This window comes from Capricornis sumatraensis, chromosome 23, assembly GCF_032405125.1.
Source record: "Capricornis sumatraensis isolate serow.1 chromosome 23, serow.2, whole genome shotgun sequence".
Lineage (NCBI taxonomy): Eukaryota > Metazoa > Chordata > Mammalia > Artiodactyla > Bovidae > Capricornis > Capricornis sumatraensis.
Genome location: NC_091091.1, coordinates 39,784,405 through 39,808,582, shown reverse-complemented (window position 1 = coordinate 39,808,582; position 24,178 = coordinate 39,784,405). Strand labels below are relative to the sequence as shown.

At 38.3% G+C, this 24,178-nt stretch overlaps 1 protein-coding gene across 9 annotated transcripts; it reads left to right on the top strand.

Moving 5' to 3' along the window:
- Nucleotides 1–1,197: 1,197 nt before the first annotated feature.
- Nucleotides 1,198–23,370, top strand: TIAL1 (TIA1 cytotoxic granule associated RNA binding protein like 1). Of its 9 annotated transcripts, none has more exons than XM_068961659.1 (12): nucleotides 1,208–1,704; nucleotides 8,543–8,639; nucleotides 14,093–14,191; nucleotides 14,431–14,518; nucleotides 14,640–14,727; nucleotides 16,627–16,702; nucleotides 18,316–18,424; nucleotides 18,753–18,848; nucleotides 18,967–19,051; nucleotides 19,262–19,415; nucleotides 19,729–19,868; nucleotides 20,690–23,370. In XM_068961659.1, the coding sequence occupies exons 1-12, from the start codon at nucleotides 1,673–1,675 to the stop codon at nucleotides 20,814–20,816; spliced, it is 1,191 nt and encodes a 396-aa protein (XP_068817760.1). In that variant the 5' UTR covers nucleotides 1,208–1,672; the 3' UTR covers nucleotides 20,817–23,370. The 9 variants fall into 9 exon arrangements, with proteins under 9 accessions (XP_068817766.1, XP_068817760.1, XP_068817762.1 ...); XM_068961661.1 differs by having other exon boundaries at nucleotides 1,209–1,704; nucleotides 14,431–14,485; XM_068961663.1 differs by having other exon boundaries at nucleotides 1,209–1,704; nucleotides 8,543–8,653; nucleotides 14,101–14,191; nucleotides 14,431–14,485.
- Nucleotides 23,371–24,178: the final 808 nt, after the last annotated feature.

Below are 24,178 nucleotides of genomic sequence, written 5' to 3'. Positions count from 1 at the left end.
CTCCACCTATTCATCCTCATCTCTTGCAAACATTCATTTTTTTTTTTTTTTTTTACCAGTCCTGCCAATACTTTGGTTATAGTCCAGTGAAACTCAGTTCAGAACTGTAAGATAATGCATTCCTGTAGTTTTAAGCCACTAAGACTGTTAGAGGCATGGATCCATGATGAACTGCATTATGATAAATACAGTCCTGTACCCAGGTCCAGTTAAGAGAATAAATCCCTTGAATAGCTTTTTATGGACTAGAAGACAAAGCCCAAACTTCTCAGCCTGGTGTCAATCCTTAACATGGTTCGATAAACCCCCTGCTCTTCTTATCACCTTATCCGATGAGTGAACGGATGGAGAGATCTTCGAAACTTGTAAAGCAATTTTCCCTGGGGCTTCCCTGGTGGCTCAGTGGTAAAGAATCCGCCTGCCAATACAGGAGATGCAGATTCGATCCCTGAGGAAATGGCAACCCCATTCCAGTATTCTTGCCTGGAACATCCCATGCACAGGGGATCCTGGCGGGCTACAGAGGTCGCAATGAGTCGAACACGACTGAGCACAACCCCCAAAGCAATTTACATGCCGCCAACCCAGGCTCGAATACCTAATTGAGGGAAAACGCGACCACAGGACGCGGCTGGCAGTTGGGAAAGTTGGGGTGGGGGACCGGTGAGTGTAGCCTGCAGCTCAGCGCGGGTCCAAGGTCCACTCTATCATCTTCGCCCGTCGCGCGGGGTAGCGGTTGATGACAGGAGGCCGGCCGTTTTGTTTAAAACTGGGGGTCAGAAAGCCCCTGAGGGCTCGGACACCACGCGGAGTCAGAGCACTGCCTTCAGCAGCAATTGAAGAAACCGCTCTCAAGCTGGACGGAGGCGGAGCGGCAGCTCCCGCAGAGCCAACAGAAGTGCTTTAAAATGCCAGGAGCAGTGCTAGGACAGCCCCCAGCGCGAGGCACTCTGGGACTTGTAGTCTACCTCCGAGACGGGGCTTTCCCCCACCTCGTTTCCCCGCCTCTTACTGTAGCTTTTATTCTCCCCCCGCTCCCCTCCCAGCACGCCGACTTCCTGGTCGCCGCACGCCTCACAGACGACTACACTACCCAGAAGTCTCTTCTCCGCGTCCCAGCGCCCCGCTGGTGCCGGCCGTCTCCTTTGGACTACAGTTCCCAGAAGTCCTCTGGAGAAGTGATTCCCTCTCTCATTTCTAGGACCACAATTCACAGACACATCACCTTCCCGGCGGTTCTCTCTCTCTCTTTTTTTTTGACTCGAGCTGGCTGGGTTTCGCCGACCGGCCGGCGCACAGCGACGACGTGGTTCGCCGTGACACCGCACCGGGTTCTCTCAGCGGCCCGTCTTCCTCCCCTCTTAGCGATCCCCCTTGCAGGTCGTCGCCGCCGGCCTGAGCAGTGACCTGGCGGGCCGCGCCTGCGCTCTGCCCCGTTTCCTGCCTGGCTGGTGGCGGCGGCCATTTTGTCCATCCTCCTCCTCCTCCTGCTCCTCCTGGTTGGAGCGCAGTGTCCGGAGCGGGCTGGGGGGAGAAAGCCCGAGAGCAGGGTTCGGTGCCTTTTCCTCTGTCCCCAGCCGGTGCCCGGAGCCCCCCTCCCCTTCCTCCCCACCCCCTCCCCTCCCCGGCCCTGCCCTCCCCCTTGTCCCGGGATCGCTCCGTCGCACCCACCATGATGGAAGACGACGGGCAGCCCCGGACTCTGTGAGTACCCGAGACGGAGGGGGTACCAGGCGCTGGGAGGCCCCCTGGCACCGCGGGATGCTGTGGGAGGGAGCAGGAGTGCGGGGCCGAAGCTGGGACTTCTCGGTGGATCCCTGGCCGCGGTGGCGCGGACGCGAAGTGCATTCCTCATCTGTCCCTTTTTTCCTTGGAAGGGAAGCCCTCCCTTCCCCCCCAAATACAGTCACTTCCTGGGGTCCGGGGCTCGCTTGGACCTTTCCCTCTAGCGCCCTTCTTTGCACCCCCTTTCTAAGCTGGGTTTCTGCACGGCAGAGCCTGTCAGGCCCGGGAGAGCTCCTGCTCTCCGTCTGCTTTGGGAGCCCTGGGCTGGGCCGGGAGCTGCGGGTCCCCCCCCACCCCCGCCCGACCATGGGGGCCGGGCCTGGTGGGGGTGGGCCTGGGGGTGGGATCGCAGCCACCTCCCGCTGTGGGTCGCGAGGAATCGGCACTCGCGCCCTCCACGTCCCCGGCTCCAGTCGCTGCCGGCTCTTCTCCCTAAGTTGAACTCCCGGAGGAAGCCGGACGCTCGCCCGCAACTCTAGCCCCTACTCTGCCCCACGTGCCCGCGCCCACGCTGTCAGAAACACTCGCCCAGCGCCCGCTACTTTGAGAGTGAGAAAGGGATGCCTCTTGCCGCCGGAGCATCTTTTCCCTTCTTGGATGATGAAGTTTACTTTGAGCGCTACCTACGCTAAACTGACAACCAGTTGTTAAACTGCTTTTGCTCTCATTGGTGTTACCTCCTCCTAATCTGTTTCTTGGGTCGAGACCTTCAGAGTTGGATAAGTAGAGGTTTTTTTGTTTTGCTTTGTTTTTATTTTTTTTTAAATCAGCTCTTCGATGTGTGTCTTTTGAGCGCTCTTTCTTCCATCTTGCTGTTGCTCTTTACCTGAAGCCCAGTATAATGAATGAATTTCATCTTCCAATTGCTTTTTCTAGTTTCCTTGCCTTTCTACTGAAGAGTGATGACTCAGCATTTGCATTCCTTTGCAAATAATGTGGCACTCCTTTCTTTTTTTCCTGCCTTTTTTTTTTTTTTTTTGAAGCGTGAGTAATTCCTAGTTAAATGTTTTAAGTTGGGTACCTTGGGTTTTCCTAACGTTCGAAGCTCAGCACACCTGCCTCCAGTGCAGGGAGTCAGTCAGGTCGCTGCTTTGTTTTCTCTTTCCTCTGCCTGGTATTGATAGGATCATAGTCCACTTGGCTCTACTATCTGTTGGGGAAATTACTTTGGGGGGAATAGACGAAGGTGGATGGGTACTCAGGAAGTTTGACCAGTTTTTCTTCTCTACTTCTAGCAAGGAAAGTGTGTTCTGTCAAGAAGGTAGATATCTGTGTTCAAATTGGTACAAGTTTGGCTTCTTGTCTTGTTGGGAGGGGTAGGTTACACTTTTTGTTCCTGTTTCTCTAATGTCTTCCTAAAGTATCTGCTATTCTTTTTGAGAATTTGAGGCCAGCTGAAGCACATATAATGCTTGGATGAAAAGCCTGCTTAGTAGAAGTTTTCCATGTATGTTTTGTGCTGTCTTCCATTTCTGCTGTCTTCCCAGAAGAGAGAATTGGGACAAGCTTGAAATTTGTCCTTTTGACATCTGTTGAAGCCAAGACTTGGGATTTAGTTAGCAATGTGTTCTTGGAAGGAAGCATCTGGGAAGGCTGAATTTAGGCCTAGCAAGCTTGTATTTAACAAAGAGGAAAGTTACATTGTATTTAAAACTCTGAAATGTCATCATTGCATCATAATAGCTACTGAATAATTGGTAAATTCTTGAGGCACGTTTCACTTTAATTGTATCTGTTTCTTATGAAGAATTCCTGGTTTTTATCATGCTAAATAAAATGCTATTGCAGTAGCCTTAATTCATATAACTACTTTGCATCTGCCTTCTCTTCCATCTCTATCAGATCTTACTCCACAGACTAATTTGTCACTTAAGAATTCTTACCTCAACCTTCTCCAAACTCCTGTTCTTTCTCAGTATGTTTACAGCTGTCTAAAAATGTGCCATGTATACATATAAGTACTGAAACATCTTGAGCCTGGTTGTGCCTGCATTGTCAGATGTCAGCACATGTTCGCTTTTCTTCCTTTTTCTGCTCCCACTCTTCTCCATGGGAAGGTTTGTTGTTTTTTTTTTTAGACAAGGACTGCTACATCTTCCTAGGTCTTACCCCTGCCTGGAACGTAAGAGGTACTCAAATATTTTACAATGATTTTACTTCTTTTCACTAAATTTAATATTAAGTCCGTTTTTTAAAGAAATCCTGATTGATTTAAAATTATATATAGGCAGACATGGTCATACATGGTGTGGTCTGTTGATTTATATATATATATTTTAAATCTCAAACGTACAATTTTGAGATAAAAGCAAATGTTTCACAATTACATTTTTGTCAGATTTTAATAAAAGTAATGCATATTTTACGTATTCTTAAAAGGTTCTTTTAGATACAAGTAACATCATGAAAAATTTGAAGGTGACTTTAGAGATTGACATCTAGTAGGGGGTTTGTTTATTTATGGAGATCCTTCTTTTATTTTATATTGTGATCTTTGGTTTGGGCTTTAAAGTGGTTGGTATGTTTTAAAACAATGTACTCTTAACAAAGTTTATCTTAAACTGTTTCCTTAAAATGCCTGTGTGTTACTAGTGAGGTTTTTTTCCTGCAGACACACACAAGCTAAGACATATGGTTCTATCATCAGAAAACAATATGGTGTTTATAGCCTAGGTAGGTCTTTAAATATTCATTACCTACAGTATTACTAATTTATTTGATGGTATTTAAAGTGATATAGAATTGCTTTGATGTTGAGACTAAAGTTTGTCATATAGTTGCTTTGAAGATCTGTTTTCTGACGTTCTTTGTTCTCATTTGACATTTGCGGGAGGTGGGGGGAGCTAATATATACTGGGTAATTTGGGATCTAAAAAAGCAAATGAGAAAAATTCTGTGTAACACCTACCTTGTAGGATTCACATTTCAGATTTGTGTTGTGGGTAACTTTGAGCGCAGTGATTTGATCCATGGTATTTCTGAATCTGTTACACAGCATTAAATGGTAATGGTGCTCTACTGTAGGTTCATTTTCTTCATCTATTTGATGTACCACAATGAAGAGGAATTGTGGATGTGGGGTTACACCGTGGTGTGCAGAGCCATCTTGTAGGCTGTTTTCTTCCTAACAGAGACTCAGTCAAAAGGAGGAAATAAACCATTGATTTAGGGATAATCTGACCATCCAAGGGCAATAGCAGAAGTAAATACTATTAAATCTTATTATAAAATTGATTACTCTACCAAGGGTTTGGCTGTATTGGGCCTGAAATTAAATTAAGCCTCTCATTCAATTTAATCATATTCTGTTTCTCTAAAATATATGTTTGTGTGTTGATATTCCTTTTATAGTTGGTCAGTTCACTTATACCTCCTGTACCTTTCTTCTGCCCTGCCTCCTTCCTAAAACGAAAAATTGATCAGTTCATTAGAGGCCCATTGAAGGATGTTGTTGCAAAATCTTCTCTTACATAAGAATTTGCAAGAACAAAACCAAAAATGTTACTTAGCCATAGCATCTTGTGTAAAAGTGCTGATAATTTTGACCTCGGTATGGCTAATCTTTTCAGAGTGAGAGCACAGTCAGCGATGGAAAGTGTGATTAGTCTTCTGAAAGGCATGGTGTTCTTAAAATTCTGCGCAGTTCGACATAGGAAGTAGTTTGGCAATGTGGACTTTTGCCTACTGTGAAACTGCCAAGTTCTAGTCTCAAATTTGATTTTAACCCTGATGTTAGGGAATAAAGACACCATTTTCCATTTTTAATGTGTTAATTCCTACAGTTCCTGTTCTTACAAGACAAAATAGACCTAACATATACTTTTTCCCCACTTTGAGTTAAAAAGTGTTTCAGAATTTCCTAAGTATTTTCTCTTTGAATTGTCAGATATGAGCATTTGAGCTATTTGTCTTTTTCTGTTATTCTGTGTTCTTCAAGTAGAAATTTTATATTTAAATCCTTGGAATGTTAGAATATGTTGACTGCCTTATAACCAAAGCAGAAAGAAAGCATAGAAATGACGTATAATTTAGAAGGAAAAGGTAATATTTCAGTATACTACCAAGATGTGATATTTTTGCCAGAGCAAGCTTTGAATATTTTTGTTAGTATTTATTTTGGGACAGAAACTTTATAATAATGTCATGGTACTTAAGCTGTATAGTGTTTTAAAAGTTACGAGATATTTCGGTATTAAGTTGTAGGGAGGATGAAGGCAAATGTAGATGAATGAATTACAGAACTCTGAGTGAAGGAAAAGGCAATCTTGAGATTTGGGTATAACTTAGGTGAAATTATGTGTTGAATTATATCCTTTTTATCCTGTCAGATTCAGATGTCTTACATGTGGTTATGGAAGGCCATTTTTATATTAGTTTCTGGAGTTTGTTGCTTTACCACTGAACTTTTAGTGAAAATATTTGAAAAGTAGGAAACCTTAAAACTGGACTTTTTCTATAAGTATTTCATGACATTCTAAAATTAACCTTTTGCTGTTTGTTGCTTGAAATGTAAATTAATATATCTAAATGTGCCTCTAGAAGTTCTTTAGAATCTGTATTAATTAGAAATAGATTGATTTGGAATAAAGATCCTATGAAACAGGATGCCCATGCAGTTTTTCCTGGAAAGATGTTTAAACACTCATACAAACTTAAAATTATTTAAATCATCTACAGTTTGTTACATAAAAGCGATACTTTTTACTTTGTTACTAGTTAGCTTTGATAGTGAAACTCCTGTTCTCAGAAATAAGCTGCTGCTGCTAAATCGCTTCAGTCTTTTCTGACTGTGCGACCCCATAGACGGCAGCCCACCAGGCTCCCCTGTCCCTGGGATTCTCCAGGCAAGAACATTGGAGTGGGTTGCCATTTCCTTCTCCAATGCATGCATGCACGCTAAGTCGCTTCAGTCGTGTCCGACTCTGAGCGACCCTATAGACAACAGCCCTGTCCATAGGATTCTCTAGGCAAGAATACTGGAGTGGGTTGCTATTAACTTCTCCACTTAGAAATGAGCTAACTATTACTATTTTAGGTTAGATGAGTTTTAACACTTCAGAGACCAAGGTCACTGTTCTTTATAGCTAGGTCTGCTGCTGCTAAGTCGCTTCAGTCGTGTCCGACTCTGTGCGACCCCATAGACGGCAGCCCACCAGGCTCCCCCGTCCCTGGGATTCTCCAGGCAAGAACACTGGAGTGGGTTGCCATTTCCTTCTCCAATGCATGAAAGTGAAAAGTGAAAGTGAAGTCTACCTTGTATAAAAAATTCCAAGGATACAGACTCACAAACTGCTATGGGTTTAAAAAAAAAAAGAGAGACGGGTGATTGTCTGGCTAGCTCAGTAGTCTGTAACCTTTCACTACTGCTGGGAGTGTGTCCTGCACAGCCTACTCATGGGTCTGCTCTACTTTAAATGTAACAAAAAAGGTAACATAGTGGACCTCAACCAGTTTGTCACTTATTTAGTCTTCCATTCAAGTAACATTGGACTTATGTTTCATTTTTAGAGTGTGTTAAAGTTATTAGGACCCATTACGATGAAATTCTTAGGTAAAGAAGAAAATTGCTGTTCATTCTTAATCAGATTTTCTTCTTTTACACTTAACCTTACCTTTCTCAGTCTTGTTTTCCCTTTCAGAGTGTCCCACCTTAAACTATGGCAACTGTAGATGCAAGGCTTATATTGGTCTCAATACATTGTTTCCAGATGTTATATATATTATAGTTAGGAAAGTAAAGCTTGTTTTCCTTTCCAGAAGAAAAGTGTCTACATTTTACAAATATTGTTTGGTTTATGAGGATCATAACAGATGTGAGTTTTAGGAATTATACACTGAGTACCGGAAAGACTTAAAAAGTTTATTCAGCTAGATTGAGATAGATCAGTGATACAAGGTGGTCATCTTTGAGTGACAGCATTCTTTTCTTTTAAACTTAACCTGTATATTAAATTTCTTATATAAAATATATATATTCAACTTGTAATTTAAAAAAAACACAAATTTTTAGATATGTTATAGTCAAAAGTATGCCTGAATTTGTCTTTTTTTCTGAATTTTTAGAGAAATCTTTATATTTGCTTTGTTATCTACATAAAGATGTATTTTGTTGATTCTGATGCATTTTAGCTGAGGAAATTTTGTTATTTTACCCTGCTCTCCTGAAACAAAATACTGAAGACATACCATCAATGACAGTTTTATTACCAAGACAGAAAAAAAATCCTTCAATTTCTTGTGTGTTTTGCTATAACTTTGATTCTGTTCTTTGATCACGTAATTGCTTTGGTTGAGGGTCTAAGATAAACTAACCTTATATCTGATAACCCTCTATGATTGGGTGTTTTAATGAGTCAATATTTGTGGTACTGTGTGTGTTATACATTATTTTAAATTGTGTTTCACATCTAAACATTGTAGTTTTCTTGAGACTGGTTTAAATTTACTATTTTTATTCTAACAGATGAGAAAATGATATATAGGCTGCAGAATAATATGCTTTGGGGGGTATGCAAAATCACATTGATTTGCTCTTTATAAAGTCTTTTGAAGTGATAACTTTAGTGCCCTAAGAACAGTTATGCTTTCCTAGCTGAGAGTTAATCTTACACACAAAGAATCAGGCTTAATTGGAAAAATTTTATTGAAGAGAGAGGAAGTTGAAATAAAAAATGATGTGTAAATGATAGTGCTTTAGAGCCAGAGCTGAAGGGAAATTGCTGATAGTTTTTTTTTTTTTTTTTCTCTTCCTATACAGATACGTAGGTAACCTCTCCAGAGATGTGACAGAAGTTCTTATTCTTCAGTTATTCAGTCAGATTGGACCCTGTAAAAGCTGTAAAATGATCACAGAGGTAAGAGCTTCCCAGTTCCAGGTGCTGACAATTAGCATAATGTTTACCATTTTGAGATACATGAGTTGATTTGTATCATTTTAAGCCTCAGGTTACTAGATGGAGAGATTAGTGTTTGTTATGTTGACTTGTTTGCTTTGACTGACAAACTAGGTTTAGAAGTCGAGAGGACAAAGTGTGCCCTTATTTTCAAATAGGCCTTCATGATGATGCTATCTTCAGGCGATGCTGCTTATAAAAAGTTGTTAGAGCTTATCTCAAAAGGTGATATTTCATCTATTTACAGTAAGAGTGTTACACTTGAAGTTCAGGGGATGGTGTGTGCAGAACGTTGGCTTATTATGACCATAGTGCCACACAGGCATCCTGAGCATTTTTAGTAAATGCTGCTTGAGCAGCTTGATGAAGGTAGCAGTCTGAATTGAATTGCTAATTTGCTTTCCTTTTTTCCCCCCAAAATCTTACTTTTTATACTTTCCTGGTCAATGACTTGTATTTCAGTTTATTCTCTTCTTCTTTTTTATTTGTTAACACTTCTTTTTTTTTTGACTATTCAGTTTGTGTCAGGTACCATGGTAAGTGCTAAGGATACAGTGGTGAATAAAACAGTTCCTCGCCCCATAGAATTCTCCAGTCTAATGAGGGAGACAGAGGAGTTAACAGGCACGAATGATAATAGGATAGTAAATGTTGTGGAAGCTGACAGTTTCAAGTGCTCTAGGAGCATATAGGTCCACACAGTCTTCAGTCAGGGGAGGGTTCTTGGAGGATTCCGTGTCTCAGCTGAAACCAGAAAGGATAGTGGAAACTGGCTAGATAGGAATCTGAGAAAGAAGGGAATCAGGTAGAGAGAAGAATGTTGATCCAGCCCGGTAGACAGAGAGTGGGAGTTCTTGTGAGATTGAGGGAAAAATAAAAACCATAACATGGTTAAGTTTGGAATGGGATTCGTCTTCTGAGATGCCAGGAGATGAGGCAGGATCATTCATCAGGGTCCAGAGCTGTGTTGAGGAGTTTGTGTGATGTCCTGAGACGGGAGAAACTATTAAAAACCTGTAAAGCCAAGTGGCCTTTTGATCTGCTTTCCTAACTAACAGTAATTATCTCTGTCTGGTATATTACCTCTTTTTTCCTTCCTGTCTCTGATTATTACTCATTCTCCCTTTTCATTCATCGAACATTTCCTCTGTACTTGGCGCCGTTCACTGCAGAGCTAGACCAGCAAGGTGCCCAGGAGTTCACGTACAAATGAGAGTGTTGTCAACAACAGTAAACTGTTACGGAAACCCGTCAACGGGAATTCTGGATAGGGATAAGAGCTTTGAAGAGAATGAAAGTTCCGTGATGATGAGTGGAGTGTTGGTGCCGTGTAGCCTGGGTGGTGAGGGGAGGCGTCCTGCCATTGGCATCTGTTTTGTGAATGTAATAATAATGGTTCATAAGGAGACGAGAACAGAAGTTGCCTAATTGAATGTTGAGGCTTTTTGGTTATGGTCTGTGATCCAGAAATCTCTCTCATCAGCGGGTAGTTGACTCAGCCAAATTTTAAAGGATCAAATGCATCTTTTTCAGACTGTGGATGTTGGGTATGGGACCAGCCTGGTAATGACTGCTGTCAGAAATCATCACCTCTTTGAGCTGAGATGGGACTAACAGGATGGTGCTGTCCATATTAAGAGCTGGAGGCAGAGGGAACAGCCCATACAAAAGCCTTGAGTTGGTAGTTAGCTTGGGTGTTTGAGGAACCAAAGACCAGGTGGCTGGAGCCTGGTGAACGGTGGGAAGTGAGCAGGCAGGCAGGGTTTGCAATCAGTAGGGCAGTACCGGCCATGACGGGGTGCTTGGATTTTATCGTGGTTGCACCCGGGGCTTTAGGTAGGATGGTAAAGTATTCCTGTTAGATTTCTGGGGAGGGGCTGTGCTGGGTCTTCATTGCAGGGCTGGGACTTTATCTAGTCTTATATGCATTTTAAAGGTGACTGGAAAATGACTGTTGGAGGGAGGACGGATTGTAGGGGGCAAGGGCGGAAGGAGAAGGAAACTAGCTGTGTCTATTTCACTAGTCAGGGTAAGAGATGCTGCGGGGAACTTGTTCTTAAGAGTGGTAGCCACAGAAGTAGAGGTAGATAAATTTAAGACGTATTCTGGAGGCAGCGTCGGTAGGACTGGATTGGCCATGGGACACAGGGAAATAAAGACAGCAAGAAAACCCCCGAAGATTCTTGTTTGTGGTTGTGTGGGTGGTAATACTGTTTATTTGGTAAAATGAACATGACTGAAGGGGGCACGGGATGGATGGGGGGAGTGGTGAGAATCATGCTCTGTGTTGGCAGTGTTAAATTTAAGATGTGTTTTAGACATATATCAATAAATGGACATTATATGTAGGCAGTTGGATAAATATTTTGGAACTCTGGGGAGACCAATGCTGATGATACTGGCTTGCAGTGATATTTGAAGCCATGGGCCTGGATAAGATGTAGTTCGTAGAGCTAGAGATAGCACCAAGAGAGGAGAGAGTAGGGGGGCCTAGGTGCCAGCCCTGGTGCATCTCAGCACTTGCCGTTCAGTTGCTAAGTCATATCCGACTCTTTGTGACCCTGTGAACTGCAGCTCGCCAGGCTATCCTCAACGCTTAAGTGACAGTGATAGTTTGAGTTAAGAGGGAAAAATGCCCTCAGAAAGATTTCCAGTGAGGAAATAGGAAAACCAAGAGAATATGGTGGAATCTAGAGGAGAATATTTTGAAGAGGAGGAGAGTTGTCAACTGTGTTGAAATCTGCTTGAAAGTCAAGATGAGGAAGAAAAGGGATCACAAAGATGGGCAGAGGGGTCATTGGTGAGCTCAGCACAAACTTTCCTTGCCGTGGTTGGGTTAGAAACTGACTGGAGTGTGTTTAGGAAAGATTGGAATGTGAGAAAGTGGAAAGTCACTAGAAAGTGTTTTGACAAACATTTTTTTTTTTTTTAATTAACTTATATGCACAATCAGCCACTTGAGGGTGGAAGGGTTTTAAGTGAACTTTCATGATTTATCCATATTCTACAACTCTACACTTGAACTTGTAAATAGTTTTAAAGTCTCATATTTCTCTGCTTTGATATTTATGTCATCCAACAAAAATTGGTGACAACATGAGGGTAAGGACACAGTCGGTTTTAATATTTTTTTTCCTTTGGCTGCACAGCACGTGGTATGTTAGGGATCTGAGCCATGCCCCTTGCATTGGAAGCATGGGTCTTAACCACTGGACCGCCAGGGAAGCCCCCGTAGTGTCCCTGGGTAGTGGAGTAAATGGAAAGCTTTCAAAGGCCATGAACTCCACTGCCGAGTATTGGTTTCCTTTCATCAATTTCATTTCAGTGTGTGAGAAATCTTTCTTGCCCTTACGATGTTCTACTTTAGATATTGTATCTTAGACTCTAGCTGTTTTCCCTGTATACATGTGGGTATGTGTGTGTTCAGATGCTGTGTCATGTCTGGCTCTTTGCCACCCCATGGCCTGTAGCCCGCCAGGCTCCTCTGTCCATGGGAGTCTCCAGGCAGGGATACTGGAGTGGGTTGCCACGCCCTCCTCCAGGGGATCTTCCCAACCCAGGGATCAAACCTGAGTTTCTTAAGGGCTCTCTCATTGGCAGGCAGATTCTTTACCACTAGCGCCACCTGGGAAGCTCCACCTCCATATACTATAATTAGTGTATATTACCAATTCTAAGGCAAATGTTAAAAAATTGTAACATCTCTGACAGTGACCAAAAAAATCAATGGTGTCTTAAGTGAGATGAAACGCAGTGTGATACGAATATCTAAGAGTGTGTGTTCACATGTATGTATGGACATTGAATGGGATCAGGCCTACTACTAGTTAGATAAATTTGCAATCACTATGCACAAGTAGCCAATTACCTGAAGCCTGTCATAGTTATTATACTTCTACCATTGGATTCCTGTACGTTTTACTAGTTATCCACTTTTTCCTTTGAGACCATCAGGGCAAAAGAGGTAGGATAAGGAAGAAAGCTGACTAGCACAGATTTAGCTTCTTTCTTACTTTGAGATCCTTTCTTCAGTGAATGTTTCTGGTAAATGTCAACTCTCTTTCACAAAAGGAATTTGAATGTGTATTTCTCTTTGGAGTCTTTACCCCTATTTCCTTTCTCTGCCTCGTAAGTACAACAACGTTCCCGTTCACGTGGCTACAACAATAGGATTTTGTATGCGAGTCCATAGTTTTCATGTCAGTATTAACAATTACACTTTTTTTCCCCTCAAGGAAATGCCTTCTGGTTGCTTCACCACTATTGTTTTAGACGTCTTATTTTGGATTTTTCTTCTAAAACTTTCCTGGAATGAAAAACAGTGGTTGTTGAAAAGAGCTTTATTTTATCTGGTATTTTTAATCCCTTGTAAGTGCAACTGGAATTGCCGCATTTTAAGTATTATTTTTAGTGTATTTTACATTGAACAGTGATGAATATTTTTAGCCTACATAAAAAATACATTTGTACAATTGTATAGCTCTTCATTATAGGTTGCCGTCTTATAAAAATTCATTTCCATTTTGGTTCATAGGTCATATAGTTGCTATAATTTAGGTGCTTTCTTTTATATTGTGTTTTTTTGTTGTTTATTGTTGATAATTTTATATTGTTGTTTAATATTTATTGGTGTTGTATTAGACACTCTTATATTGGCATTTTCTGATGTAAAATCATACCTTTGCCTTGGAATATTTTATTCAGACATTTTCAGAAAACCTTTTCTTAATCACTAGTACATTTTCCTGGTCTTTGGAAGGCCAAATTCAAAGTGTATAGAATCTCCAATGCTTTCAAAGCTTTTGAAAGGGATTTCATTTCAACACTTGATTATAAATCTGAAATTTTTTGGTTTCCATTCTTATTCCTTCCTTATCCAGAGAAATACATAATCTTGTCTCATCATGTATAGTACTAATCCTAGTTTCGATCAGGAGTAAAGTTTGTAAAGTTGGTTCATTTCTGTATTTTTTTATGGTCATGGGATACAGTTTATGAAGGATTATGATGCGTAAATAGAGTTCATCCCTTTGAAAATAATGTTGGGAGAGGAGAGCAGTGGTAAGGAGTGGTCCTCACCTCTCAGATCTGAGCTTGAGGTTTTGTTTAGTATAAACTTCTGTTCTATATTTAACTTATTTCACCAGAATCCTATATTTTTATTTAATATTGATAGTCATGATTCTCTACTGCTTTGTAGTTCTGTTTGAGTACAACAATATTCTGAGGTACAAAGCCAGGTATAGGTGTAAATCTTATACAGTGTTAGGCTTTGTAAAGTGTTAGGCTTTCATAAGCTTATGCAGTCTCACCTCATACATTCCTAGCTATCAGTAATGTTTTCTCCTGGATTTTCTTCTCAGCAACCCGATAGCAGAAGGGTCAACTCTTCTGTTGGATTTTCTGTTTTGCAGCATACAAGCAATGACCCATATTGCTTTGTGGAATTTTATGAGCACAGAGATGCAGCTGCTGCATTAGCTGCTATGAATGGGAGAAAAATTTTGGGAAAGGTAAGATCATAAATGGTGGCACCTGATGAGTATATCTGTGCATGTCAGATTAGTTTGTGTTCTTTCTTAGCAAGTTTTTAAACAAATACTCAGCTCTGCCAAGTGATGGTTTTGTTTTCTTCAGCTTAGTGCTTTTACCAAAATTCATTCTGCTTGATAAATGATTTTAATAAGTGGTAAGTGTTATGAGTAATAATGACATGCCTAATAATTTTATGAAATATAATCTTTATTTTTAGGAGGTCAAAGTAAACTGGGCAACAACACCAAGTAGCCAGAAAAAAGATACTTCCAGTAAGTACTCCTGCTGCATTTTACGGAAGAGTTGTGAAATTATCCTGGCAGCATTACCAGCTCACATAGGGCTTTTTCTTCCTTTTAGTGTTGCCTAAGAAAGGTTTAGTCCCTGACTTCTTAAATATTTGATTACTAAATGCTTTGATTTCAGATCATTTCCATGTGTTTGTTGGAGATTTGAGTCCAGAAATTACAACAGAAGATATCAAATCAGCATTTGCCCCCTTTGGTAAAATATCGTAAGTATCATAATCAATACTATATTCAATAGCAATAGGCAAAATTGTATATGATGAACTTGTATCAGAGTTAAGAGTTTCTTTCCCTAGTTAGTGTGATTTTTTTTTTGTTTGTTGTTTGTTTGGTTTTTTTGATTAGTAGATGTTGTTGAAAATGTTAATGTCATTTCAATGTTTTGGGGTCTTGTTTTCATCTAATCCTGTGTATAACATGTGAAAAAATTTTAAGTGATTCTATTTGTTATCTTTAAAGCAGATGTTTGGGTGGTAATGCCTATTATAAACTCTAGCTTTTGTCAAATGTTTCCAGAATTTGGTGGTTAAAGATACAGGTTAACCAAAATTAAATGTGATTTCAGTTGTGTATTAAACTTTTATAGAAGGAATTTATAAGTGGGGAAAAGTAGGGAAATCCTTGGGTATATTGTGAAATTAGAAATTTATATGTTATTATAATGATAAATGTGTTTTGATATTTTAGCTGAAAAGTAGCACTATTACAGTATTAAAATGTTTCAATGTCTGAGCCATAAATGTGGGATTAATTAGTAGATTATTTTTTGTTAGTGGTGTTTAATTCTGCTAGTTAGGGCCAAATTGTGGTTTGATTTATTTATTTTTTTTAAACAAAGTTTATGCTCAGATTTTACTGTATTATTACTTGATCTAATATATTGGAAAATTAAAAGTGGTTACAAGTTCTGTAAAATGTTTATCACAATTTATCTAGTTAAAATCACATTATTTTATGTATTTATTTCCTATAGATTTAAGTTAAATGTTTTAGTACTTTACAAAAATATGTTTCACCTAAGAACAACAATATTTCTCTCTACAGTTGTTCTGTAGATTTTATTTGATAGATGTAATTCTTAATTTTCTGTTTTGATATTTGCTTTGCTTTTTAATCTCTAATAAATGTGGTAAGTAGTACTGTTTTAAAAATCAGTGTAAAAAATAATACAGGTTGCTGTTTTTCAATCTTTATTTATACCTGAGACCTGCAGTTTTTCTGAAGTCCAAGTCACAATTAAAAGTAATAGCATTCTGGTTATTTTGCAGAATTGCTCATAAGAATGGACAGGATCTTGAAGGCTAACTGCAAGGAACTGTGCACACTGGAACTCAGTTGTAGATTTTTTTCTCATTTCTATTTATTATTATTATACATTATTTATATATACATATTTTAGTATTTACATTTTAACATTCTATATTCAGTGGAGTTCTATATTTCCAATCATTTTAACTTACTCACTAAAATTTCTGTGTAAATTTGTTGTTTTCGTACTGGTGTGCTTAGCATTGTTGTTAGTTTTTTATTCTCCTTTCTTAAATTTCTGAAAATGTCAATTTTTCAAAATTTACAGCTGCCCAAACTCCAAAATGATGGTAGAGAATTGACCAAGAAAAATAAAGAAATCTGTTAACAGGCCATGTATGCCTTTTTAATTCCTATTTTTTCCTCTTTTTCAATTTTTTAATATTTCATATATTTTGTATCACTAGGCAGAAAACATTTAACTATTTAGAGTTTGCATGGTAAAGTAGTTAGCATTGTTACAGTAATTTATAGAACCAGTAAACCTTAGAGGACACTAGCCAATAGAATATTAGCAAAGGAAACTATTGTTCCTATTAATCTTCAGATTTGAGCATTTAGTTTAGAAAGCACAGGCTATTTGATTAGGTTGCATGTTTATTACATGTTTTTGTCCTACTGCTTTTTTCTAACAGGTAAAGAAGCGTTAGGGAGAGTTCAGGAATGGCTGTAGTTAATTAGGGCTAACTGAAATTTTATTTAAAAAAATGCTCACAATACAGTGTGTGTGGTTCCTTTTAGTTTTTATTTTGAGAATGACTCTCACTTCCCTCATTTAGCTGTGCTTCTTTTCACAGGGATGCCCGAGTAGTTAAAGACATGGCAACTGGAAAATCCAAAGGCTATGGCTTTGTGTCTTTTTATAATAAACTGGTATGTTCTTTCAGCTCAATTTGAATTTAATGCAAAATTCAGTCATCAGTAAATGTTTTTGGATGTTAACAACAAACACGATGATTGTCTGATTTTGTAATAGGGCATAGTTCTTTTTTTCCATAAGCTTAGAAATAAATGAGAAAAGATAGACTGGTTATAAGGTGATGATAAGAAAGAATATGACTTGGTATGAGTAAGATGTGTTAGAAATGAAACTCAAAATTAGGACGCACGAGCTAACCTCAGAATTTGAGGTTATAAATTATATTTGTCTTAACCATGAAAATCTCAATTTTAACTTTTTAATTATATTATCTGTATTTTTGTAGCTGGGATGGTAGTGACTACAGCAAGTTACAGAAATGAAATTTTAGGCAGTTCATATTGATTTTTGTATATATTCAAGAAAAGGGTACCAAATATCTAATCATATGCATTAACTGTAACATCAGATAATATAATGGGCTTTGATATTAACATTTTGGAACAGTTTCAACAACAAATTGCACATTTTATTGAAGCAGTAAGATAAAGGGACAAGAGTTGTATTTGGTGGGGGGCGGGGGGTGCTGTTCTAAGTCTTAGTTGTGGCACGTGTGATTTCTAGTTTTCCCTGCGCATGCAGACTCTTTAGTTTGAGGCATGCAGGATCTAGTTCCCTGACCAGGGATTGGTCCCAGCCCCCTGCGTTGGGAGCCCAGAATCCCAGCCACTGGACCACCAGGGAAGGCCTTGGAGTCATATTCTTTTTTTGCTTAGATTCATTGCAAATCCACATTAACCTCTATAATCTAAACTCATTTTGGGGGGAATTCCCTGGCGTTGCAGTGATTAGGACTCTGCATTTCCACTGCAGAGCATATGGATTCGATCTCTGGTTGGGGAACTAAGATCTTGCATACCATGTGGCATGGCCAAAAAAAAGGTTTTTTTTAAAACATTATAAATCAGCGCAGAAGTTTTTTGTCTTAAGTTTTAAATCTCGTGTCATAGTCATGTGTGCACGCGTATGTGCTAAGTCACTTCAGCCGTGTCCAACTCTTCGTGATCCCAGGGACTGTAGCCCACCAGGCTTCTCAGGCCATGGGATTCTCCAGGCAAGAATACTGGAGTGGGTTGCTGTGTCCTCCTCCAAGATATCTTCCTGACCCAGAGATCAAACCCTTCTCTCTTAGTCTCCTGCATTGGCAGGCAGGTTCTTTACCACTAACATCACCTGGGAAGGCCTGTCATAATCATAATCCATTGCTATTAGAATGTAGATTTGGTAAGGGGTAAGGTGATTTAGACCATAATATCAAGAGTTTTTAGATACTCTACAGTAAATGTTATGTTACAGATCAACAAGATATTTTAAAACAACTGTCTCTTTTCTTGGTTATCAGTGGGATTGTGATTTTTCTCCCTGCATGTTTGAATTATAAATTTCCCTTGATGCTTAAATGCTGTTCCTAGTATCTTAAAATGTATAAATAAACATTGCTGTAATGAGTCATTTACTGATAAGATTTTTGTATCCAGAAATGCCAACATTTTATTTCATCTTAGTGAGTCTTGTATACTGTTATTTTCTGTGTTGGTAATCGCTCTTTTCTTTTTTTCCTTCACAGGATGCAGAAAATGCAATTGTGCATATGGGAGGTCAGTGGTTGGGTGGTCGTCAAATCAGAACCAATTGGGCCACACGTAAACCACCTGCACCTAAAAGTACACAAGAAAGTAAGATGCATCTTCTTTTATATGTTTTTAAGGATACTTCACAAAATCATCTATTAGTATAGTCTTAATTTCTTAAAATTTAATTTTTTTAGCATTGTAAGACTCATTTCGTTTTCGATATATTTATCTGAAAATAACTGGGCTTTGATGTAAGTATATTTGAAGCTGTGAACCAGCTGGTTTTATAGATCAAATCAGTAGTGTCAAGGAGAAAAAAGTTCTGTTTCTCCCCACAGTGAGGCATATCTCATATCTTTATAGTATTACAGTAACCCATTTTATAATGCTGTATAACTGTCAACACTTACTTCTTTCTTTCTGCATACAGATAACACTAAGCAGTTGAGATTTGAAGATGTAGTAAACCAGTCAAGTCCAAAAAACTGTACTGTGTACTGTGGAGGAATTGCTTCTGGCTTAACAGGTACAGTGAATCTTTTTTCCTAGTTGCCTTCTCTGTGGAGCTTCATCATCATTAGTAGTAATTTCTTGATAATATGAACCTTAAATATTTTTACATTTTTTGTATGTTTATTTTTCAGATCAGCTTATGAGGCAGACCTTCTCACCATTTGGGCAAATTATGGAAATCAGAGTTTTTCCAGAAAAGGGCTATTCATTTGTCAGGTATAATTCTACCTTACATGTGTTTCCTTTCAGTTATATTATTTGATCCCCTCAAGTATGTGTTTGTTAATTTAGTACTTCTTTGCAATATATAATTTTAAACTGCCTACATGATGTGCTTTAGGAAAATACCAAGTTGATAGGTTTAAACTAAGGGGTTTCTGTATTACTAAGTTTAAAAAAAAAAACCTCCTTCTCTTCCTCTCTTAGATTTTCTACCCATGAAAGTGCGGCTCATGCTATTGTTTCGGTGAATGGTACTACAATTGAAGGACATGTTGTTAAATGCTATTGGGGTAAAGAATCTCCTGATATGACTAAAAACTTTCAACAGGTAATTCAATTTTTCATAGCACTTTTTAAGGTTTCCATCTTACATATCTACATAAGAGCTTTAGAAAGTCTGTAAAAGAGAGCAAACAAAAAATAGAGCATATAGCTGCTTTCAGTTGATTTTATTAATGCTATTTCAAAAGTGATTATTTTACGGTATTAACTGAATCTTAATACTTTCTTTTCACAGGTGTCACCACCCCAATAAACTTAGACAATGATAAATAACAGAGTCCTATTCACATAAGGGTGCTTACTTAGTTTTTCTCTTCCTTGTCTCCCACTTTCTTCAAATACTGTGTTTCTTACTCGTTTCCTAAAACAGTGATTTGCTTTTTTCCTAGGTTGACTATAGTCAGTGGGGCCAGTGGAGCCAAGTTTATGGAAACCCACAACAGTATGGACAGTATATGGCAAATGGGTGGCAAGTACCGCCTTATGGAGTATATGGGCAGCCATGGAATCAACAAGGATTTGGAGTAGAGTAAGTTGTTTGAGTTTTTCCAGTGTAGAAACATAAAGTTCAAACAAAAGGAATCTAAAAGTATGTTTTCCTGGGGAGAATCTTTTTAAATTAAATACATTGAACTATGTGGTATTATAAGCATTGTAGAAACTTTATGAAAAATGCTGCCACTTGGCTCTTTATAATCTGGGTGGAAAGGGAGATTGGGATAGCATCTGCTGTGTCCTCTCTCTAGGAGCAGCTGATAGAGTTTGACTTATATTTCTAAATACCATTTTATTTACTTATTTACTTTTGCATGGAAAAGATCTTTTGTCTTGTTTATGTTGAGAAATTTAATGCTTTATGCCTATTAACTTGTGTGAGAAGTCTCCCAAGATTTATCTAATTCAAAACAGCTTACCCTTTTTGTTTTATGGATCAATTGCGTTATTCCTTGTACTATTTCCCCCGGGCCAGCCTGGATCTTTATTCTCAGCAGTTGCTCCTCCCCCTTCCAATGTAAACATGTGTTTTTTAAATTGATACACGTATCTACTATTTGTTCAGTGTTTGGAGGGTAGATGTGTTGAATCATTTGTCATTTTTTTAAAAAAACAGCTTTGAGATATTTGTCAGACAGCATTATGTTGTCTAAACAGAAATTTAAGAGTAATATTAGAACATATTTTGCATATATGGCTAGATATGTAACATTGATTTCTTTGCTCTTTGTTGTAGGTATCTTGATTTCTTGTCTGTTCTGTGATTAGGCTCTGCTTGATTTCTGTGTAAATGTATAGATGATTTTTTTTTACTTGTGTTTGCTGAAGTTTTTTTTTTTCTTTCTTTCTTCCAAGTCAATCACCTTCAGCTGCTTGGATGGGTGGATTTGGTGCTCAGCCTCCCCAAGGACAAGCCCCTCCCCCTGTAATACCTCCTCCCAACCAAGCTGGATATGGCATGGCCAGTTACCAGACACAGTGAGCGGGGACTCTCAACAAAATGTAATTCATGATAGCTTCAATTTCCTTGTGACACTCTGAAGACATGAAAGTAGGCATCGGAAAATGAAAATATTTATTTTAAAAATTGAAATGTTTGGAACCTTTAGCACAGCTTTGCTTTGGTGAAGGACACATGTCTTCTAGTTCTGCCTTTTTAAGTTTTTGTTCATGATGGATATGAACATGATTTTTCTTTGTGTATAAAAACTAAAATAAAGTGAATAAAAAATTCTGACTACAAATTTTGATATAATAGGAGAAATGGGTAAATACATTTTGATTCTTAGATACTATTCCATTTTTATCTTGCTGTTCAGTATTTTAACTCCCTGTGTTTTTAAAAGAGCAAAAAAGGGAGGATCGTGAAAAACTGGGAATCGCATATAAGTTCATCCTGGATTTTGATGCTCCCCTCCCCTCCCCCGTGGTGGACCACATTCCAAGTCAGGAGGAAAAAAAAAGTGATATTGAGAAGAAATGCATGATTTTGAAGTCGCTTTGGAGGAAATACTTTCTCTGTGCCTAAAGAAACTGAAACCAGACTGATAAAAGAAATTTTGTAACCCAAATAAGGAACAGCATTGTCTGCCTTGAGCAAATGTTGGTGGTTCACATTAAGACATATTTTTTAAAAAGTGTTCATAATTAAAACTGTAGTAAACTACATTTCATTTTGGGGGGAAAATCCCAAGTATGGTGTTTGTATTAAAAGTCAGACAGTCATACCTATGCTTTTACATGAAGTTTAAATGATATACATTGTAAATATTGAATACAGTGTTTTAAAAGCATGCTTCAACATAGAAGTAGCAACAATGTAATTATTTGAAGTAACACTTAACACACTCCACTGCATTGAATGCAATGGATGAATAAGAATGTTTAAGACTGACATTTCCAAGGTTGGCTACTATGTAAGATTAAAATTCTACAAATGACAGAAAAAGCCTTAATTTTAATTTCATACAAATCTGATGCATTAGTACATTTTAAAATGTCATTGGAAATTAGATTTTTTTCTTTCTTTTTTCTCTTTTTGCTTTACATCATCTGGTATGTAAATACCTTGATTAAAACCTTGTAAGCCTATTTCAAGGTTCTATAAGTTGTATAGTACAAGTGTTTTTAAAAAATCTTGGGGTGTTTTTTAAAATTAGATATATTTTGCCCAAGAATTTTTTTAACAAGATTGTTAAAACATCTTATTTAGACAGTTTGATGTACCAATTTATAATTGGATATTCAGCTTAAATAGTACACAGAGTTGTGACTTTTATTTTTAATTAATTTTTTCCTTGTGGGTAGTGTGCATGGGATGACAAGTCTGAACAGAGGCTGAACTGTATGAGTGTAGAGTTTGTAAATGATTCGATTGGGTAAGATTAACACTTGATTCTGAGGTATTTTTCAGGCCATGTGCATAAAACCTGCCTCAAATTTCTATCATAACAGGAATGTAAAATAAAACTCTTGTCTATTTGAATCCTAACAGCTAGGGGGTGCAAATGTTTAGGCAGTGTATTTGAAATGTTTTGATGTCTGGGCACCAAAATGAAAAAAAAAAAAAAACCTCTTTACAGTTATACTATAAGATACAGTTAGCACCCAAAAATTACTGGTTTTAAAACTTTTGAAGTCTTATAATTAGCTTTAAAATAATGGTTTTGTAAATTGGTCTCCACAGTAATTTTGGTATTTTCCTTCTTTCCCCATTTAGAAATTTATTAAATATGAAAATTTACAGAGTCTGAAGTTGTTCGTCTTCAGGCCAAATTTTTTATGGCACTTTAGTTTTAACCACAGTACTCATTTATTACATTCATCTATTATAAAGTTTACCCTTATTTCTTTTGTTCATGGTTAGTATCTTTGGGGGATGTTATGGAAAATTTACTTTATATTTTACAAGGAGAACACTCAAATTATTCAATTATGCCTCCTAGTTAAAATTTTCTTAAATATATGTGAAACTTGAACTAAACTCTCAGTTTGCCTTTTTTGGCCTGCCAGTAACTTAAGTAGCTTGTTGCAACACCAGACTAGTTAATACTGCATAGTAAACATACGACTGAAGTCTTTTCATCTTAATCTGAAAGACCAAGATTACGTGCTCAGTTCAGTTAATGGAAATTATTATTTCTTATTAAATGGTTTTTAAAATATAAAGCTACTTATCGAAATGAAATGTACCATTTAAAATACAACTATCAAGCTAACACAGACTCAAGACTATTTTATAACACAGAGTGAAGTCAGTGCTATCTTGATCCAATTTAAGCCTAAGAATTGTTGCCTTTTCCATGTTCATTAAAAACAGCAGCAAAGATTCTTTGGCAAGCAAGAAAATGTTTATTTCATAATCACTTTGAGGTTTATTTTTGGTGATGTGTTTCTGACTACCACCTTCCTTGCTCTGATCTCTCTACTAGTATTTCCCCTCATGCCATTACCACTTGATTTTCATGTCTCCTGGCAGTGAGAGGCTGAAATGACTGGCCAACTTAAGCCAAAGCTGTAAACCACAGTTGAAGTTAAGTCTTTCAATAAAGACTAGACTATATGATGAGTGACTTTTTCTTATTGTCGTTTATTACATAATTATCCTTCCAGGCTGCCATGAAATAGGAAATTCCATTTTGTTTCATGTTATTAGTTAAGGTATATGAAGTTTACATATATTCAGGACCTATTTCTGTGTTCTGTATAAGTGATAAACATCCATTTGCTTTGCTGGATTAAAATTTAATTTCTGAATATAGAGGAGTAGAAATTTGCATCCTTCTATAAAAATGTATGTTCTGTTGAATATTCAATTCAGTCGCTCAGTCGTGTCCAACTCTTTGCGACCCCGTGGACTGCAGCGTGCCAGGCTTCCCTGTCCATCACCAACTCCTGGGGCTTGCTCAAACTGATTTCCATTGAGTTGGTGATGCTATCCAACCATCTCTGTAGAATATTAATGTAGTAAAATCTGATTAGAGTCCACAAGTCATGGGAACCATAAGTTTACCATTTCTGGATTGATCTTTGATAGTGCTATTGGAGTCGGACACGACTGAGCGACTTCACTTTCACTTTTCACTTTCATGGGTTGGAGAAGGAAATGGCAACCCACTCCAGTGTTCTTGCCTGGAGAATCCCAGGGACGGGGGAGCCTCGTAGGCTGTCATCTACAGGGTCGCACAGAGTCGGACACGACTGAAGTGACAGCAGCAGCAGCAGCAGCAGTGCTATTAGTAAAGATTATGCTCAGTAAACAGAAAAAGAATTAAATTGTCTAAACACCTTTCTAACAGGTATGCCCAAATTATATCTTACCTATTCACTGAAAAATCAGCATTT

Excerpts from the sequence above, each read along its gene's own strand:
- TIAL1 (XM_068961657.1), top strand. The coding sequence starts at position 3,835 with ATGGGAAGGTTTGTTGTTTTTTTTTTTAGACAAGGACTGCTACATCTT. Across the intron at positions 18,425-18,752 it reads ACCTAAAAGTACACAAGAAA|ATAACACTAAGCAGTTGAGA; the intron begins GTAAGATGCATC and ends TTCTGCATACAG. Across the intron at positions 19,869-20,689 it reads CAACAAGGATTTGGAGTAGA|TCAATCACCTTCAGCTGCTT; the intron begins GTAAGTTGTTTG and ends CTTTCTTCCAAG.